General features: G+C 42.4%; 1 protein-coding gene across 3 annotated transcripts; it reads left to right on the plus strand.

Annotated features, from left to right (window-relative positions):
* The first annotated feature begins 5225 nt into the window (after positions 1-5225).
* LOC119957174 (retinol dehydrogenase 8-like) lies at positions 5226-19371 on the plus strand. 3 transcript variants are annotated; one of them, XM_038784968.1, is made up of 7 exons: positions 5226-5704; positions 8684-8804; positions 10166-10327; positions 11634-11813; positions 11959-12052; positions 12978-13161; positions 14359-15143. In XM_038784968.1, the coding sequence occupies exons 2-7, from the start codon at positions 8708-8710 to the stop codon at positions 14452-14454; spliced, it is 813 nt and encodes a 270-aa protein (XP_038640896.1). In that variant the 5' UTR covers positions 5226-5704; positions 8684-8707; the 3' UTR covers positions 14455-15143. The 3 variants fall into 3 exon arrangements, with proteins under 3 accessions (XP_038640896.1, XP_038640897.1, XP_038640895.1); XM_038784967.1 differs by lacking the exon at positions 14359-15143 and adding an exon at positions 18641-19371 and having other exon boundaries at positions 5238-5704; XM_038784969.1 differs by lacking the exons at positions 10166-10327; positions 14359-15143 and adding an exon at positions 18641-19371 and having other exon boundaries at positions 5230-5704.
* The last annotated feature ends 1897 nt before the right edge of the window (positions 19372-21268 follow it).

Here is a 21268-nt window from a genome sequence, read left to right on the forward strand (position 1 = left end):
CACCAGGGGCGACAACACTCGACCACTGCTACTCAAAAATCAAGGGCACCTACCGTTCCATCCCCCGACCGCACTTTGGGAAATCAGACCATAAGACGATGCTCCTTCTCAAGCGGGAGAATCCAGCTAAGAAGGTTGTGCAGTGCTGGTCCGAGGAGACAGAAGAGCTGCTTAGAAACAGTAGACTGGTCCATATTTAAGAACTCAGCGACCAACTTAAATCAGTATGCCACCACCGTCACAGACTTCATCAGCAAATGTGTGTGCCAAAGAAAACAGTAAGTACGTTCCCCAACTGGAAACCATGGCTCAATCGCGAGATTGACTCCCTACTGAAGGACAGATCTGAGGCGTTCAAGGCAGACGACCCTGACCCATACAAGAAATCCAGGTACGATCTCCGCAAAGCCATCCGAGATGCTAAGAGAGACTATCAAACCAAGCTAGAGTCACAGACAGACTCTCGGTCATTGTGGCAAGGACTAAACAACATAATGGGCTACAAAGTGAAGCCGAGCAGTATCTCTGGCAGCAGCGCACCCCTACCCAATGAACTCAATGCATTCTATGCTCGGTTCGAGCAGGTAGCCAACAATCCGCTGTTGAGTGCCCCAGCAGCCCATAAGTCACCCATATACACCATTACAGCTTCCAAAGTCAGATTGGCCTTCCTGAAAGTGAACCTTCGGAAGGCGACGGGCCCGGACGGGATCCCTGGTCATCCACTCAGAGCCTGCACGGGCCAGCTGGCAGAGGTATTCACAGACATCTTTAACCTGTCCCTACTCCACTCCGAGGTCCCCACCTGCTTCAAGAAGACCACCATCATGCCGGTACCAAAGAAGAACCAGGCAACGTGCCTCAATGACTACCGTCCAGTGGCCCTGACATTAGTTGTAATGAAGTGCTTCGAGAGGTTGATCATGAGGCGCATCACCTCCATACTCCCAGAAAGCCTTGATCCACTGCAATTCGCATACCGTTGCAACCGGTCCACATCAGACGCCATTTCCCTGGCCCGACACTTATCCCTAGAGCAACAAGGACTCCTACATCAGACTCCTATTTATTGACTACAGCTCCATCTTCAACACCATAATCCCAGCCAAGCTCATATCAAAGCTCCAAAACGTAGGACTTGGCTCCCCACTCTGCAACTGGATCCTCGATTTTCTGACCAACAAACCAAAATCAGTAAGAATGAACACAACACCTCCTCCACAATAGGCCTCAACACCATGCAAGGCTGCGTACTTAGCCCCTACTCTACTCCCTGTACACACACGACTGCGCTGCAAACTTGGTTCCAACTCCATCTACAAGTTTGCTGACGATACGATCATAGTGGGCCGGATCGCAAATAATGACGAGTCAGAATACAGGAGGGAGATAGAGAACCTAGTGGAGTGGTGTAGTGACAACAATCTCTCCCTCAATGCCAGCAAAACTTAAGAGCTGGTCATTGACTTCAGGAGGCAAAGTACTGTGCACACCCCTGTCAGCATCAACGGGGCCGAGGTGGAGATGTTTAGCAGTTTCAAATTCCTAGCGGTGCACATCTCCAAAAATGTGTCCTGGCCCATCCACGTCGATGCTACCACCAAGAAAGCACTGTACTTCCTCAGGAAACTAAAGAAATTCGGCATATCCACATTAACCCTTACCAACTTCTACAGATACACCATAGAAAGCATCCAACCGTCTGCATCACAGCCTGGTATGGCAACTGCTCGGCCCAGGACCACAAGAAACTTCAGAGAGTCGTGAACACCGCTCAGTCCATCCCACGACCCAACCTCCCATCCATTGACTCCATCTACACCTCCCGCTGCCTGGGGAAAGCGGGCAGCATAATCAAAGATCCCTCCCACCCGGCTTACTCACTCTTCCAACTTCTTCCATCGGGCAGGAGATTCAGAAGTCTGAGGACACGCACAAACAGACTCAAAAACAGCTTCTTCCCCACTGTCACCAGACTCCTAAATGACCGTCTTATGGACTGACCTCATTAACACTACACCCCTGTATGCTTCATCCGATGCCAGTGCTTATGTAATTACATTGTATATGTTGTGTTACCTTATTACCCATTTTCACTTATTCCGTTTTCTTCCCATGTACTTAATGATCTGTTGAGCTGCTTGCAGAAAAATACTTTTCACTGTACCTCGGTACACGTGACAATAAACAAATCCAATCCAATCCAATCCGAGTTGTGCCTTGTAGATAGTGGGCAGACTTTGGGGTGGTCAGGAGGCGAGTTGCTCACCATAGGATTCCTAGCCTTTGACCTGCCCTGGTAGCCACAGTATTAATATGGTTGGGCCCAGTTCAGTTTCTGATCAATGGTAAACCCCAAGATGTTGCTTGTGGGGGATTCAATGATGGTAATGCCATTGAATGTGTAATTCATAATATGGAAAGATATGTCATTTTAATCATGTAAGTCTGGCAATATCTGGCCTGAGAGAAACATGAGAGGATACAGGGAAAGATCCCACAAAGGGTTAATAGCTGCTGCAAAGGGCAGGATTATAAAATGCAGATTCCTTCTCCCAAGCAAACACAGAGGATTTTTGTATGAAGCTAAAAACAATGGTTCACACCTTCATTGAAAGTAACTATCTTAGTAAGCATCTGGAAAAGCATGGATGAAGGTTTCAGTTGAATTAGGTGACGAATGTTTAAAACAGGCATGTCTTTCAAGTTATAACCAAGTGGAATTTAGCATACAGCTAAAAGCTATGTTTCACACCTTCATTGAAATTAACTATCTTAGTAAACAGCTGGAAAGGAAAGGATGAAGTTCAGTTGAATTTGCTGACAATTTTAAGTGTGAAGTTCTGCCGATATCAGGTAAATTGGAAACAACCTGTCTACGAGAAACATAATTTACAGCCAAAATCAAAGTCAAAGTTATGACCTGGGGACACAATCGGAAAATAAAACTATATAAATGACAGGAATTAAAAGTAACACCTATTGAAACCAACGCATTTTTGAATATCACAAAGGAACTTTGAACATCACAAAGGAAACAATGTAATCAGAGACCTGAGAGGTGAGGTCATGTCAAAATGAATACTTAGCTGTATTAGAATGTTGAGATCAAAGTTACTTTTTACAATCAAAATGAAATAATAGTTACTTTACAATAAGGTCATAAAAACATAATAACTGTTAGAAAGAGAATATAAACCCATAGACCAGAGCAGGAACTACAGAACCAGAACTCATAGAGAAGGAGAGAAGGAACAAGAGAAGCAAGCAGAGTCAGCTAAAAGCCAGCTCAGTCATGGGGAAGATAAGACATAGCAGCCGAGCTAAAACAGCTAATACATCTAAGGAAGTTTAGAATTTAAAGAAGAGGCAGAGTCAGCTCAGAGACAGTCAGCAGAGCCAGCTCTCATAGCTCAGTACATGGGATCGACAAGACACAGCAACCAAGCTCACCAGCGAATACATCTAAAGAGGACCAGACTTAAGATTGATTGTCAAGTTGGGCCTGAAGGTCCCTTCAACCAACCAGGAGGACCCAGAAGCAAGGTCTTTTCACCTTTCTGTAAAGAAAGTGATTGCAGCTTTTAAAAGAAAAAATATAATAATAAAATAACTTAATTTAACCTGAAACAGTGGTTACCCCTAAGTCTACTTTACTTACTTAGCAATTCGGGACCCAAGATCAATGCTACTAAGTGGTAAGTAGATGAAATCTTCGGTGACGGTATGGGTTATACCGGGGGATAACTTGAAAATATAGTTTGACCTGAATAGCACCCACCGAAGCCTGCATTGGAGTCAGGGAGTGAGAGTTCCTGTTCACCATTTAGAATGTCGGCCCTTTTGGGTATGGGGGAATTCTAAGAATAGTGGTGCGTTTTCAACAACAAATGTCAAGGGGCGATGGTTTGATTCCCTCTTGTAGGGGATGGTCATTGCCTGGCACTTGTGTAGTGCGAATGTAACTTGCCACTTTTCAGCTCAAGCCGGGATATTGTCCAGGTCTTGCTGCATGTGGACATGGACTGCTTCATTATCTCAGCAGTCACAAATAGTACTGAATATTGTCCTCTCTGGGGACTGCCATTAGCATGCTTTCCCCTTGGTTTCTGTGGTCATTAGCACCCGGTTTCCCTGGGTTTCTGTGGCTATGACTCATCTTTCATTCTCACTCCACAGTATAAATATTTCCCACTTTCTCTGTCTGTTAGCTTTGACAACGAAACGAGTCATTGGACTCAAAACGTGTCTGTGTGGGCCTCACCCCCAAAACCCAAAGATGTGCCGGGTAGGTGAATTGGCCATGTTAAATTGCCCCTTAATTGGAAAAAAGAATTGGGTACTCTAAAATGTTATTAAAAATGTTTGATAGTATCTTTAACTTTTTCAGTTAACGACAGATGGTGGGACCTCCCCTTGAAATTTTTCTCTCATTGGAATCTACCTACCATGTGTATTCTGAAATATCGCTTTTAATGTCTGTCACTGCACAGCTATTGTCCTATCCCTTAACCTCATTTGCCAGTGCGCTTTTGCTAACTCTACTTTAATTGCCTCATAATTGCCTTATTTAAGTTTAAAAGACCTGTCTTTGACCCACTCTTCTCTCCCTCAAATGGAATGTAAAATTCAACAATATTATGATCACAAGTACCTGTGGCTGACTTCACTATAAAGTCCCAAATGAATCATGTATCATTGCACAATACTGGGTATAACCTGATCTCTGGTTGGCTCCCGAATGTGTTCTCAGAAGCTATCCCTAAAACATTCTATGAACTCCTCATCTAGGCTATCTTTGCTCATCTTAGTTGTCCAGGGTCTATACATAGATTAAAATTCTCCATGATTGTCATCATACCTTTATAACAAACTTCTTTTATACTTCGTCCTACCGTTTGGATACTGCTGGGTAGGAGGGGTGAATTCTTGCCTTCATAATTTCTCATCATGACCCAAACCACGTGGACGTCCAGGTTTCTTGAACTTGGGTCATCCCTCTCTAATTTGCTAATGCCATCATTCATTTTTAAAAGTAAACTTATAGAGTACCGAATTCATTTTTTTCAATTAAGGGGCAATTTATCAAGGCCAATCCACCTACTCTGCACATCTTCGGGTTGTGGGGGCGAAACCCACTCAAACACGGGGAGAATGTGCAAACTCCACAAGGACAGTGACCCAGAGCTGGGAGCAAACCTGGGACCTCGGCGCCATGAGGCAACAATGCTAACCACTGCGCCGCCGTGCTGCCTATGCCATCATTAATTAACAGAGCCACCCCTCCATGTATTTCTAGCTTCCTGTCCTTCCTAAATATCACGTATCTTCAGTATTCAGGTCCCAGTCGATGTCATCCTGTAGCCATATCTCCACAATGAAGCAGAAAAATATATTAGTCTTGCCAAGTTTCCAAGTGAAAACATCCAAAGAATGAATTGTGCATGTTTTCTTTTGTTGAATATTCAATTCAAGATCAAAATCCATTTGATAAGTTTTGGGTAGAAATTGTATTGGACAAATAACAACTCACGTAATCGCTCAATTAACATTTTATCTGTGAGAAACTAACCTACAACTCTCAATATGCACAGGCCACACGTGAGTGCGCTGGGAGCCGTTGCCAGGGATTACAGTAAGAAGATCTTTTCCGACCCCAGTTTAATTCTCTATGGTTGGTGTGTCTGCAGTGATCACTTAAAAGGTACTGTACTGAATGTCATTCTAAACAGCTCAATGTAAAATTGTCGTTTTTAAATTGCTCCTACGTTTGTGTTTTTTCCTTTATCTAATAATTTTGACAAATGTTCTGAAATCAGATGTGATCAAAATTACAATCGTTATGCACAATTGAAAGAAAAACAAGGAACTGATAGTCATGTGTCTGCTTTTATTTGGTGAAAGCATTGTGTACTCTGAGGGACACCATCTTTTATTGCAATTAAAAATGTTCACTCACCCTTGTTTAAATTAAAGTTTTTTTTTTAATTGCAGGCCCTTGTAGCTTCCTAATTTCTCTTCTTCCTTAATTATGCTGCCAATTTACGTATTATCACAACCATTTTGAACTCAATGATAAATGCTACAATAAATCTAAGCTCATGACATTTTCCAAATGCTGGAACCTAATGCAAAATAACTGGGTCACCTGAAAATGAGCTGTGAGCTGGCCTTGAAAAACTGTCACATTTCCAGACTTTTGCCCACGTCCACCAATTGCATAATATACTCTGCATGAAAAACATTGCGACACCTATTGCGACAGGTTTTCCTTGTTTAATCGTAAAAGTTGCAACAGGATGAGATACTGCCGAGAAACCGTCCCTTTCGAACTTTTCCCTTTACATGCGGGGGCGGAACATTGGCAATTCACCCTGTTCTGCAACAGCAGCAAATAACGAGCACTCTAATTTAAGTGGAGAGACTGGAGAAGCTGGGATTGTTCTCCGTCGAGCAAACAAGATTCAGTGGTTATTTGGCATGGTGGTGCAGTGGAAAGCACTGCTGCCTCACGACGCTGAAGACCTGGGTTCGATCCAGACCCCGGGGTGACTGTCTATGTGGAGTTTGCACATACACTCCGTGTCTGCATGCGTCTCACTCCCACAAACCAAAGATGTGCAGGGTAGGTGAATTGGCCACGCTAAATTGCCCTTTAATTGGAAAAAAATAATTGGCTCCTCTAACTTTATTTTTAAAAAAGATTAAGGGGATATTTAATAGAAGTGGTTGACTCTTAACTGCCCTTTCAATAGCAATTAGGGATGGGAAATAAATGCTGGCACAGCCTGCGACACCTATGTCCCATGAATGAATAAACAAAATTGATAGAAGTGTTCAAAAGCATGAAGAGTTTGAATAAACTAGGGTGGGAACAATTGTTTCCACCTATAACCAGAAGACGCAGATTTAAAATAATTGGCAAAATGCAAAGGGGCAGAAGGGGGGAAATCTTTTTAATCAGTGAGTTTTTATGGTGTGGAATATACTGCCTGAAAGGGTAGTCAAAGAAGGTTCCCTGGTAACTTTCAAAAGATAATTGGAATAATACTTCAAAACGTAAAAATAATTGGAGAGCTATCACGCAAATGTGTGGGGAAGCATGAATAATTGACAGTTTTTTGGGGGGCACACGATACGATCAGACATGATGGGCTGAATGATCTTGTGTTGTAAGTTTCTGTGGAATCAAAACGTTATTCCTGTCAGTGAGAGAAAAATCTGACTGCTGCTTCCACTGTACTGCTGAATAGAAGCATTTCTGCCCTCTCGAGGTAGGGCTCATGCCAGTCGTCTTAGCTGATTAATAAGCTGTAACCTAAGAGAATTTAAAGACAGAAAAACATCTTTAAATTAGGGGAAATAAACTGTTGAACTACACTCACTCAAGCATTTGTCCCTTTTTGGAAATTATCAAGGACACAGGGATGTACTATTTGATCAGGCACGCATTTATCTACAGTCACCCCAGTGCTTGTTGACCTACATTGGTGAAGTAACATCTCAATTTCAAATTGCTCCATTGCTCCTCATCGTCATCAAATAGGGGCAGCAGGGTAGCATGGTGGTTAGCATAAATGCTTCACAGCTCCAGGGTCCCAGGTTCGATTCCCGGCTGGGTGGAGTCTGCACGTCCTCCCCCTGTGTGCGTGGGTTTCCTCCGGGTGCTCCGGTTTCCTCCCACAGTCCAAAAGATGTGCGGGTTAGGTGGATTGGCCATGCTAAATTGCCCGTAGTGTCCTAATTAAAGTAAGGTTGGGGGGGGGGGGTTGTTAGGTTATGGGTATAGGGTGGATACGTGGGTTTGAGTAGGGTGATCATGGCTCGGCACAACATTGAGGGCCGAAGGGCCTGTTCTGTGCTGTACTGTTCTATGTTTATCTCTGTAATCTCCTCCAACACCACAATCCTCCGTGATAACTGCGTTCCTCTAGTTCTGGTCTCTTCAGAATCCCCAATTTTCCTAATTGCACTATTGGCGGCCACGCCCTCAGCCTGCCTGAGCTGTAAGCTCTAGCATTTCTTCCCTAAACAAATCTACCCCTCTTTCTCCCTTTGAGACACGCTTTAAAACCTCCCTCTTTGGCCATCTGCACTAATATCTCCCTGTGTCAAATTTTGCTTCCTAGCATTCCTGTGAAGCACCTTCAGATGTTTTATGAAAATAAATAAACTGTATAAATAACAAGTTATTGGTTTCACAGGGATCACTGGGGCATGGAGTCAGTCAAGAGTCAGTTACGTGCATTGATAAAGGGGCTTGTAATTTTTTTAAAGTAGGTGAGCTTTATTTATTACCGTGCACCCGGTTCCCTTGCATGACAGCAACAAGTTGTAAGAGTTTTTAAAATGGGAGATAAAGCATTAGCACAAATTGATTTGTGAAGAGTCTTTATTCGGTGTTTGTTTGATCCCAGAAGTTCCCAGGATAGCTTATTAAAACTTTCTGTGGCTTGAGGGCACCGCTGAGCTGCATTTAGGTTGTTCAGTTCAGAAGAGAATAGCACCACCTTGCCAACATTTAAGATGCATCTCGACAGATATATGAACGGGCGGGGAACAGAGGGAAGTAGACCCTTGGAAAATAGGCGACAGGTTTAGATAAAGGATCTGGCTCGGCGCAGGCTGGGCCTGTTCCTGTGCTGTAATTTTCTTTGTTCTTTGTCTCTTTCTATGTTTGCAGTGGCTCACAATAGGAAAAGCAATAATGTCAGCAAGAACCGTTATCGTTACAGGCTGCTCTTCTGGCATTGGCCTGGCTCTCGCAGTCAAACTAGCAAAAGATCAGTTGAAACGATTTAAAGGTAGGACGGGAGTTTAAATTACATACTGTATAACTATTAATATTGATGCAAGATCCTCCCCGTGTGTGCGTGGGTTTCCTCCGGGTGCTCCGGTTTCCTCCCACAGTCCAAAGATGTGCAGGTTAGGTGGATTGGCCGTGATAAATTGCCCCTTAGTGTCCGAAATTGCCCTTAGTGTTGGGTGGATATACTGGGTTATGGGGATAGGGTGGAGGTGTTGACCTTGGGTAGGGTGGTCTTTCCAGGAGCCGGTGCAGACTCGGTGGGCTGAATGGCCTCCTTCTGCACTGTAAATTCTATGAAAAAAAGGATACTGAACGGTCACCTGGGCTGCAGGTTATGCCATACTGCTTTGTTGGAGATGCCATTTCTCAGGTGAGAAGTTGGTCTGTCACCCACCCTGCCTGTCCTCCTCAGGTGGATGCAAACATTATCTTGAAGAGGACAGTTATCCCCAGTATCCTTGACCAATTGGCATGATTAAAACACATTATCTGGCCATTGCTGTTCGTGGGAACTTTCTACACATGAATTGGCTGCCACATTTCCCCAACGGGAACTTAACTTCAAAAGGTACTTCATTGGCTGTAAAACACTTTGGGACATGCGGAAGCCATTAGAGGCCCTATATAAATCCAGGACTTTCTTATGTTCTGTTCAAAGCTGCCTTCATTGAGTAATCGGCACCTGGGTTGACTTAAGAAGAAAGGTGATTGTGCAAGAAGTGAATTTCTTGGAGAAACAGTTAAAATAGCGACATGGAGTAGGTTGGTATTCAGGAAGGATGAGAAGAAATGACCAAAGGAACTTCATCTAAACCTATCCTGTGATGGATATGGCTTGAATTCGAAAACACAGCCACAAAGGAAGAACCCAAAAGCAGGGTCAAAAGCTTCCAGGGCAGAACAAAGATATATACACACCGACCACACCCTGTATGAGGGGGCACCGCCATCTCCCCCACCCCCCCCACAAAAGATGGAAACTTGTAAATATGTTCGGTAGATTCAGGTTGGACTATTGTTATGTTGTATATCTTTTACCGTATGTAAAATTACAAAAAGCCAATAAAAACATTTTTTAAAAATATGGCTTGAATTTCCTTCGTGTACTTTGCAACATACATTATATTATTAAATTGTACCAGTGACAAATAATGCAGGAAGAAACCAGGTTGACTGGCCAGTTGATAATCTCAATGTTTGCAGCGTCAAGGTGCATTCCAACTCATGATAGTTAAAAAATGAAAACAAATAAAAACTGCGTATTACATATATTTACATTTGTGAAATGCGAGTTGTATACAGTAACAGAATTGCCACAAATCATTTGCATAGCAGTCTATCTTTATCTTATTGTAGTTATCGCAACAATGCGAGATTTAGGGAAGAGGAGGAGACTGGAAGATGCAGCAGGCAATGCACTGAATAACACACTGGAAATTAAAGAACTTGATGTTTGCAGCGAAGATTCAATATGCACATGTCTGAACAGCATTCCAGAGCGAAAGGTGGACATTTTAGGTAAGATTTACAAAAAGAAGCAAACCAGGTGAATTCATCTGAAGAGTTTCTACATGGAAATAACTACTTAATTTAACTAAATTAAGACACCCTTGATTTAAATTGGCTGTAACCCCAAGCCTAACCCAAAATTTCATAGTAAAGCCAACCAGATCTCAATCTATTTATTTTAATATAAATTTAGAGTGCCCAATTCATTTTTTTCCAATGAAGTGGCCAATCCACCTACCCTGCACATTTATGGGTTCTGGGGCGCAACCCACGCAAACACGGGGAGAATATTCAAACTCCACATGGACAGTGACCCAGAGCTGGGATCGAACCTGGGACTCGGCGTCGTGAGGCAGCAGTGCTAACCAATGCGCCACCGTTTTCCCCAGATCCCAATCTCAACCTAACTCCGATTCTTAATCTACACAAATCCTTAATCCTAAATCTACTTCAAACTCTTGAAAACAATTCTAACCATAAACCCATTTTACACGTTACTCTCAGAGTGCGGCAAAGCGAGTTGAGTCTCAGAATCAGCATCAGTATGTTTGTGATTTCAGCCCTGCTGTTGTGGAAGGCAGCAGGGGCCAGCAACTTTTCAAAATGGGGCTTTTACATATAACACTGAAATATTGTGCCTGTGCCAGTTCTGTGATGAGTTATCAAATTCGTTCCATTCCCCTGCTCTTTGCCCATGGCTTTGCAAATGTTTCCCTGTAAGACATTATACCCTCCAACCAGTGGTGGCACTGTTGCAGCTACACTCACAGGGCTGTTTAAGTAACAGCATAACAAGTTTACATAGGTAGATTCCATTATAAAGGCAGATGTGGGACCTAATAATACAAAACATTTGAATATATCAGAAACAATTTGTGACCACTTGTGTTGCCCTTGACAAAGGAACAATTACCACTTCCCACTCTTTGTTGATTTCCTTTGTCTTGTAACTTTCAATCTGTCCTGCACTTTGGGATGTGGCACTTTCAGATTGGTCCCTCAGCAAAAAAAATATATTCTCCCGTTTATCACTTCTGGTAAAAAGTTCTAGTCAACGTGATTTTCACATTCTCCCCCTGTCTGTGTGGTTTTCCTCCAGATGCTCCAGTTTCCTTCCACAGTTCAAATATGTGCAAGTTAGGTGGGGTTATGGAGTTATGGGGATAGGGCCTAGGTAGGGTGCTCTTTTGGAAGGTCGATACAGACTCGATGGGTGGAATAGCAATTCTTGAATACAGGGATTATATGGAACCAAGCTACTTTACATTACAAAGCAGAATCGGTATTTAGCATTTCATTTTTCTCCTTGTTTTAGTAAACAATGCTGGAATGGGACTCATTGGACCAGTGGAGTGCCAGAGCATAGACACTATAAAAATGGTGTTTGATACTAACTTCTTCGGTTTGACCCGCTTGGTGAAAGAAATTCTACCCGATATGAAAAGACGCCAAAATGGACACATTGTAGTCATGAGCAGTGTGATGGGAATTCACGGTAAGTTGATGCTTTTGGAAGTTTCAGCAGCTCATGGACATTTAATACAGCTGCAGTGATGAACATTAACGCATTTTATCAAACTTAAAAGTTTGCCTTCATTTATCTGGGGGGGAAAAAAATCATTTTTTCTCTGTATTCCTAGGTCTTCTATTCAATGATGTCTACTCAGCATCAAAATTTGCTGTTGAGGGTTTCTGCGAAAGCTTGGCAATTCAAGCCTTAAAATTCAATATAAAGTAAGAGCCATGAAGACCTTTTTGTTTCAATTGGGAAATAAATGTTCGAACGATCCATGATTTTTGCCCCAAGATTCAGACTTCTTCATTTTCATGCAAACTGCCCGAGGTCTCTCAATGATCCTTCTCTTCTCTCTGTCTCCTCAGTTGCACAACACTAAGCTGAACTGTACATGTTTAATTGTATGTGCACAACTTTTGTTAAGATTAACTAACTCAGAAAAGGTCAGGGATTTTACCAGAAACGTGTTGACCTATATAATTCAGTGCCACCAAACACAGTGCCGTGCACAGGGCGGCACAGTAGTTAGCACTGTTGCACCAGGGTCCCAGGTTCGATTCCTGCCTTGGGTCACTGTCTCTGCGGAATCTGCACGTTCTCCCCGTGCCTGCGTGGGTTCCCTCCGGGTGCTCCGGTTTCCTCCCACAAGTTGCGAAAGACGTGCTGTTAGGTGAATTGGACATTCTGAATTCTCCCTCAGTGTACCCGAACAGGCGCCGGAATGTGGAGACTAGAGGCTTTTCACAGTAACTTCATTGCAGTGTCAATGCAAGCCTACTTGTGACAATAATAAAGATTATTATTTACTTACTGAGCCATCAGGGGAACTCCAATGACTATACTCCTATTGGTTATTATTTTAGTCAGTTAATGAACTTGCAGTTTTTTTTAAATGGAAAGCCTCAGAGTTATCCAAGTACTCTGGTGAATTGGTGGCCCTTAAGGGAGTTACTTTGAAGTCAAGCCATTTCAGTACAAAATATTTATGTTTCAAGTATTTTACACAGTGTGTCCCAGAATTAATTTCACGATGCAAGACATTTTAGGTATTCTTAAATATTATTTCTGTTGGCATATCTTTGCATTACTCGTTAACAGATTTTTATGCTGACGAACTGTTCTCGGTGTCTATGCCCACTATAGCATCAGTCTGATTGAACCAGGACCAGTCTTTACTGAGTTTGAAGCTAAACTGTATGAGGACGCAGCTAAAATGGATCTCTCCAGTACAGATGAAGAAACTGCAAAAATGTTTCAGCAGCTGTACCTTCCTTACTCTGAAAAGGTCTTCCATGCTCTTGGACAAACAGCAGAAGATGTGGCTGAGGTATTCTTGAAATAATTTGTGCCCTCAAGCAATTGCATTTCGGTATTTCACAAATGTTGTCGGATATATTTTGAGATATTTATTTACTGAGAAAAGCACCATTTAATGACTGTTGCTTTACAGTTGTAGAATGTTACGCCACAGGCTATTCATAGATTATCATAGAATTTACAGTGCAGAAGGGGGCCATTCGGCCCATCGAGTCTGCACCGGCTCTTGGAAAGAGCACCCTACCCAAGGTCAACACCTCCATCCTATCCCCATAACCCAGTAACCCCACACCCAACACTAAGGGCAATTTTGGACACTAAGGGCAATTTACCATGGCCAATCCACCTAACCTGCACATCTTTGGACTGTGGGAGGAAACCGGAGCACCCGGAGGAAACCCATGCACACACGGGGAGAACGTGCAATCTCCGCACAGACAGTGACCCAAGCCGGAATCGAACCTGGGACCCTGGAGCTGTGAAGCAATTGTGCTATTCACAATGCTACCGTGCTGCCCCCAGCATGCCGACTCAAATTATGCAATTAGACCCAATCCCCTGCTCCTTTCCAATAACTCTGCAAACTCTCCTTCAAGAAGTTATCCAATTCCCATTTGAAAATTACGATCAAATCCATTTCATCACCCTCTCAGGCAGCACATTCCACATTATAACTCACGACATAATTCACATCTCCCACTCTGGTCTTTTACCAATTATCTTGTGAAGCACTGCACAGTATCTGCAGCACCAAAGCAAGGCCTTCAGCCAAAATGGATCCATATTGTGTTTATGTTCCTCCGACCTTCCACGATCTAACCCCATCAACATTCCCTTCAATTCTTATCTCCCTCGTGTATTTATCTAGCTTGCCAATCATGCTCGTAGCTTCAACTACTCCTGTAGTAGTCTGGTCCACATTCTCAGCACTCTTTACTTAAGAGTTTTCTCCTGAAGAGACGAATTTACATTTGTGGCCCGCATTGCAGTCTCGCCCTTATTCTTCCTATCAAAATTATCAATTTTGATGTTCATTTGCCATTACGTAGCCGTCATTAAGTTATGGATTAGACATGCCTGCTTCAAAGCTATTGGGTAAACCAAAAGCCTCGCCGGTGTGCTGGTAAATACTGACTCGATGGGCCGAAGGTCCTCTTCTGCAGAGTGTGATTCTGTGATGTCTTATTCTCGATTTTCCTTCCTGCAGGGACTAGAGGATGGATATAGAGATTGTGTGAGGGAAAGGTTGTTCGTCTGTGATCCTTACCCACTCATGGTGAGGAGTCTGACAGAACTTTTATGACTCACATTTGGACACACTGGAGAGTACTCAGAAGGAAAAGGGAGAAAATTGACAAAATAAATTGGAACTCAAAATGGCCATGAGATTAGAGTAGCTCTCACATGGAAGCACTGAATATTCACAGTCTTGTTATGTTTGCTTGTAGGCATTTTCTGCTCAGATACTTTCTCTACTGATCTGATCTTGCTCAGAAGGACAGTTTATAAAGCAGTTACTTTGAGCACCATTAAAACATGTTCACCTGAGCCAACTATTGATGATAAGACCCCAGCATATGCTAGGATACCGGAAAGGAACTCAAATCAATTCTTTAATTTGTAAAACTGTGAGGAAAGGATACTTCGCTCCAGAAATAATTCCACGCACAAACAGTGATATTGTATATTAAAACAAACTTTATTATTAATACAGCATTAAACTACCCTTAAAAGCACAAAGGTATAGTTTACAATTATCATTTAAACAATGCTCCACAACAAAATAAAACACTTTAACTTCTAACTGCTATCTTCTTTATCTCCAAACAAGCAAAACCAATCACAGGTAAAACCCTACTTTTAAATAAAGGTAGCAAACACAGGATTACTCTCTAGATAAAAGGAATAAAACTGGAGATGTTAAGATTCAAAACAGAGGTAAAAAAAACCAACATAAGTGTACTTTACTTGAATGCTCGTAGTATTCGGAATAAAGTAAATGAGTTGATGGCGCAAATCATCGTGAATGACTGATTTAGTGGCCATTACTGAAATATGGTTAAAGGATGGTCACGACTGGGAGTTAAATATCCGAGGGTATCAAACTATTTGGAAGGACAGAGTGGATGGTAAGGGAGGTGGTGTAGCTCTGTTATTTAAGGATGACATCCGGGCAATAGTAAGGGATGACATCGGTGCTATGGAGGATAAGGTTGAATCCATTTGGGTGGAAATCAGGAATAGTAAGGTGAAAAAGTCACTGATAGGAGTAGTCTATCGGCCACCAAATAGTAACGTTATTATGGTTATGGTGGGGCAGGCAATAAACAAAGAAATAACTGATGCATGTAGAAATGGTACAGCAGTTATCATGGGGGATTTTAATCTACATGTCGATTGGTTTAACCAGGTCGGTCAAAGCAACCTTGAGGAGGAGTTTATAGAATGTATCCGCGATAGTTTTCCCAGAACAGTATGTAATGGAACCTACGAGGGAACAAGCTGTCCTAGATCTGGTCCTGTGTAATGAGACAGGATTGATTAATGATCTCATAGTTAGGTATCCTCTCGGAAGGAGCGATCACAATATGGTGGAATTTAAAATACAGATGGAGGGTGAGAAGGTAAAATCAAATACTAGTGTTTTGTGTTTAAACAAAGGAGATTACAATGGGATGAGAGAAGAACTAGCTACGGTAGACTGGGAGCAAAGACTTTATGGTGGAACAGTTGAGGAACAGTGGAGAACCTTCCAAGCGATTTTTCACAAGTGCTCAGCAAAGGTTTATACCAACAAAAAGGAAGGACGGTAGAAAGAGGGAAAATCGACCATGGCTATCTAAGGAAATAAGGGAGAGTATCAAATTGAAGGAAAAAGCATACAAAGTGGCAAAGATTGGTGGGAGACTAGAGGACTGGGAAATCTTTAGGAAGCAACAGAAAGCTACTTAAAAAAGCTATAAAGAAGAGTAAGATAGAGTATGAGAGTAAACTTGCTCAGAATATAAAAACAGACAGTAAAAGTTTTTACAAATATATAAAACAAAAAAGAGTGGCTAAGGCAAATATTGGTCCTTCAGAGGATGGGAATGGAGTTTTAATAATGGGAGATGAGGAAATGGCTGAGGAACTGAACAGGTTTTTTCGGTCGGTCTTCACAGTGGAAGACACAAATAACATGCCAGCGACTGATAGAAATGAGGCTATGACAGGTGAGGACCTTGAGAGGATTGTTATCACTAAGGAGGTAGTGATGGGCAAGCTAATGGGGCTAAAGGTAGACAAGTCTCCTGGCCCTGATGGAATGCATCCCAGAGTGCTAAAAGAGATGGCTAGGGAAATTGCAGATGCACTAGTGATGATTTACCAAAATTCACTAGACTCTGGGGTGGTCCCGGTGGATTGGAAATTAGTAAACGTGACACCACTGTTTAAAAAAGGAGGTAGGCAGAAAGCGGGTAATTATAGGCCAGTGAGTTTAACTTCGGTAATAGGGAAGATGCTGGAATCTATCATCAAGGAAGAAATAGCGAGGCATCTGGATAGAAATTGTCCCATTGGGCAGACGCGCATGGGTTCATAAAGGGCAGGTCATGCCTAACTAATTTAGTGGAATTTTTTGAGGACATTACCAGTGCAGTAGATAACGGGGAGCCAATGGATGTGGTATATCTGGATTTCCAGAAAGCCTTTGACAAGGTGCCACACAAAAGGTTGCTGCATAAGATAAAGATGCATGGCATTAAGGGTAAAGTAGTAGCATGGATAGAGGATTGGTTAATTAATAGAAAGCAAAGAGTGGGGATTAATGGGTGTTTCTCTGGTTGGCAATCAGCAGCTAGTGGTGTCCCTCAGGGATCCGTGTTGGGCCCACAATTGTTCACAATTTACATAGATGATTTGGAGTTGGGGACCAAAGGCAATGTGTCCAAGTTTGCAGATGACACTAAAATGAGTGGTAAAGCGAAAAGTGCAGAGGATACTGGAAGTCTGCAGAAGGATTTGGATAGGTTAAGTGAATGGGCTAGGGTCTAGCAGATGGAATACAATGTTGACAAATGTGAGGTTATCCATTTTGGTAGGAATAACAGCAAATGGGATTATTATTTAAACAATAAAATATTAAAGCATGCTGCTGTGCAGAGACCTGGGTATGCTAGTGCATGAGTCACAGAAAGTTGGTTTACAGGTGCAACAGGTGATCAAGGAGGCAAATGGAATGTTGTCCTTGATTGCTAGAGGGATGGAGTTTAAGACTAGGGAGGATATGCTGCAATTGTATGAGGTGTTAGTGAGGCCACACCTGGAGTAGTGTTCAGTTTTGGTCTCCTTACTTGAGAAAGGACGTACTGGCACTGGAGGGTGTGCAGAGGACATTCACTAGGTTAATCCCAGAGTTGAAGGGGTTGGATTACGAGGCGAGGTTGAGTAGACTGGGACTGTAATTTAGAAGGATGAGGGGGGATCTTATAGAAACATATAAAATTATGAAGGGAATAGATAGGATAGATGCGGGCAGGTTGTTTCCACTGGCAGGTGAAAGCAGAACCAGGGGGAATAGCCTCAAAATAAGGGGAAGTAGATTTAGGACTGAGTTTAGGAGGAACTTCACCCAAAGGGTTGTGAATCTATGGAATTCCTTGCCCAGTGAAGCAGTTGAGGCTCCTTCATTAAATGTTTTTACGGTAAAGATAGATAGTTTTTTGAAGAATAAAGGGATTAAGGGTTATGTTGTTCGGGCCGGAAAGTGGAGCTGAGTCCACAAAAAATAAGCCATGATCTCATTGAATGATGGAGCAGGCTCGAGGGGCCAGATGGCCTACTCCTGCTCCTAGTTCTTATGTTATGTTCTTATAAAGAATTCCTTTAAAAGGCTGCTTGGAAAGAGAGAGATTCTGTCAGGAAACAGCCTGCAGACTATTCTCTGTGTCAGACTACTGCTCAACCTGACAGCCATTTGCAGAAGCTATTGTTCATCTCACAACTTCCAGAGAACGCACCAAACTGACTGCTTCAACCCTGCTACAGACCTGGCTCCTTCCATTAATTACATCGGCTTTAACCTACTCAAATTTCTTCAGTTTAAGCACAATGACTCGATTTTTCTGCTCCCCAGAATCATAACAAAAACCCATTAGCCTCTCCTCGTCAACATAAACATGATTTGAAATAATGATGATCTCACTTTTATGACCACTTAATTGCGCCCTTTTGCAGTCAAAGTGTCCGTCTTTCTTTTAAAAATCATATTACTGCAGCAGATATCTACACACCCAACCCAGGCTTTTAAAAACATGACTGCCCCAGATACATATAATCCAATATATATACCAATTTCTTACATTCATCACAATGATCTTGCATTAAGTAGACTGCATCTATAAGGCTAACTGTAGGGGGGAGGAAGGGGTTGTTGATGGAAGCTGGAGGCATGCAAGTTAATCTGCGTTTGTGAATGGCTCATGAATTTCTACCAATTTTGTTAACAGCACACAGTGAAGGTGATCACCTCCGAGAACCCTCCATTCCGTTACCAGACCAACAATCTGTACACCCCATTCACAACACTGAAATTTGCCGACCCAACTGGGAATTTGCACGTTGACACTTTCTACAAGATGGTCTTCCAACATGACAGAATATTTAATGCAAGTCTTAACCTTATCAAATTGCTACGTTGGAGAAGCAGAAATAATCCAGGAGGAAAACACTCCTGATTGCAATGCAACTCAAATATTCGAACATCTGCTCTGCATTGTCCAATTCAGACAATGTCTAGCTTTGGGACAAAAATTCTTAGTTTCCCTCATTCAGGGGAATAGAAGTAACAATAAGAGTCACTGCTCATGTTTAGTTCATTCTGTAAGTATCACCAGACATCCACTAGAGGTGCTTATGTCACGCAAATTGGCTCCCGACATTACAACAGTGACTCCACTTTAAGTACTTCATTGGCTGTAAAGTGCTTTGGGATGTCCTGATGTCATGAAAGGTGCTCTGTAAACTCAAGTTTTTTTTATTTGTGATAAATCCAGGATTTTAGATATATTGGATTAGAAACATTTGGAAATTTAAGGGTCAAAAGACTGGGTTAGAGTGTGTTTGACTGCACTAGTCAGGTTTTTAAAAAATAATCTAATCTTGCAAGACCAGAACATTTTTAGGAGCCAGAGGCAAAATTGACCATCGTAAAAGCCTGGGCTAATGCACTGTTGTTTGACTGGGGGGGGGGGGGGGGGGGGGGGGGGGGAGGAGTCCTTGAAAAGTTAATGTGGAGTTAATTTGTTTCCAGTTTGGGGAGATGATGTCATTGCTGGGTGGGGTTCAGGCATTGTGATTTTGAGGAAAAAAACTAATAGTATTTAAAGCACTACAGACTTGTCAGAGGACAAGGAGAGAGTGAAAACAAACCAGTTGAAACCACTTTTTGAAGATATCCAGCCAGAGTCTGCAGGGGTTCAAACAGGAGCCAAATCTGTTCTGGAAAGCAAGTATTACTCTGCCATTGGGATGGAGGATGGATTGAGAGCTGTATGTTTTTTTTTCTTTATTGTTGTTTAATTGGGAATAGAAATAATAATTAAGGGTATTGTATTTACTGCATTCAGTAGTATTGTTTAAGAGGTAATTGTAAGCCGTTTTCGGGTGTGAGGTTTAAGATTTTAATACTATGTTAATAATAAAGTTTTACAATAACAAATCCCTATTTCTTCCTGCAATCATTCCGGGAGGGAAGTGTTACAAAATAAAATAAAACATTGGGGTTTCAGTCCAGTATCTTAGCCACTGCTAGGTCTGCTCTGGGGTCGTAATATGTTTTACTGCTCAAATTTTTCAATAATTCCAAACAAAGTGTTCAAATATGAACCCAAACAATGATTGTCATAAGTACAGGAGCAACAAAGCTGCTTCAAACCTGTCCTTAATGCACACATCCTTTCCAACAGGGGCTGTGGATAGTGGTTAGGAAACCTGATGGATTATTTCTCGCCGAGTGATGCTGAATCTAATTACTGCCTCAGTTTAAATCATCTGATTTAATAAATTAGAGATCAAAGCACCTTTTGGTCTTCATTGTTTAGTCGTACACTGTGCTGTACCAATAGTCGCTTGTGATCAGAGAGTTTGTTCATTTTTTATATTTCAAATGAAGCACTGGCTTGGTCCAGTGTCACTGTCAGGAAAATAAACATTCCAAGTGCCTGAGACACAACTGATTTAGACAAAGTTTAATTTTTTTTTTAAACACAGAAGCAAGTGATCTAATTTAACATGGAATCTTATAGTGAAGAAGGAAGCCATTTGGCCCATCTCGTCTGCACCGACCCTCCGAATAAACATCCCACCTAGGTGCACGCCCCCACCCTATCCCCAGTAACCCCACTTAACCTTCTGGACACTAAGGGGCAATTTAACGTGGCCAGTCCACCCAACCTGCACATCTTCGGACTGTGGCAGGAAACCGGAGCAACCGGAAGAAACCCACGCACACACGGGGAGATCTAAATTATGCAAGTTACTGCATGGCCACACAAATTGCATGTGCACTACAAAAAGAAATGCAAGGTGCTTTGCCTCACAGTGCGGGATTTTGACCTCACAATGTAAACCAATGGGAATATATTTGTAAGTAACGGAGGGGGTGGGACTTGGAGTAGAAATTGCAGGTGATGGGATTCCTGCAATCAGGGAAATGCTTCACTTCCTTGTCCTCCTGGATGGTCAAGGTTGCGGATTTAGAATGTTCTGCTGAAAGAGCCTTGGTGGCATACTGCTGTGCATCTTGTAGATCAGTGTTTTTCAAACTTCTTTTCCCAGGAACCACTTCTACCAATCGGATGACCTTCGCGACATATGCCATGCTCGCTTACCTTTAATGTGAAGGAGGAGCCTGCTTGGTCCTCACAATCTCATTCCAATCAGGTTCACAGGAGGAGAGGCCAATGCGCATATCAGGTGCAGAATTCAGCCAGTTCCTTTGTGCTGTTTTCATCTTTGTGAGAACAGAAAATTCAACTTTCCACATGTAGGTCGTCGTGAAGGGCAATAGAAACAAAATGCTGCTTTTATTCAGCACTGGATACTCTTGGAAGATGCCACTCAAGAATGCTAACCTC

The sequence above is a fragment of the Scyliorhinus canicula genome, chromosome 25 (genome assembly GCF_902713615.1).
Source record: "Scyliorhinus canicula chromosome 25, sScyCan1.1, whole genome shotgun sequence".
Lineage (NCBI taxonomy): Eukaryota > Metazoa > Chordata > Chondrichthyes > Carcharhiniformes > Scyliorhinidae > Scyliorhinus > Scyliorhinus canicula.

Coding starts and splice junctions, on each gene's coding strand:
- LOC119957174 (XM_038784967.1), top strand. CDS start 8,708: ATGTCAGCAAGAACCGTTATCGTTACAGGCTGCTCTTCTGGCATTGGC. Junction 12,053..12,977: donor GCCTTAAAATTCAATATAAA/GTAAGAGCCATG, acceptor TGCCCACTATAG/CATCAGTCTGATTGAACCAG. Junction 13,162..18,640: donor CAGCAGAAGATGTGGCTGAG/GTATTCTTGAAA, acceptor TTTTGTTAACAG/CACACAGTGAAGGTGATCAC.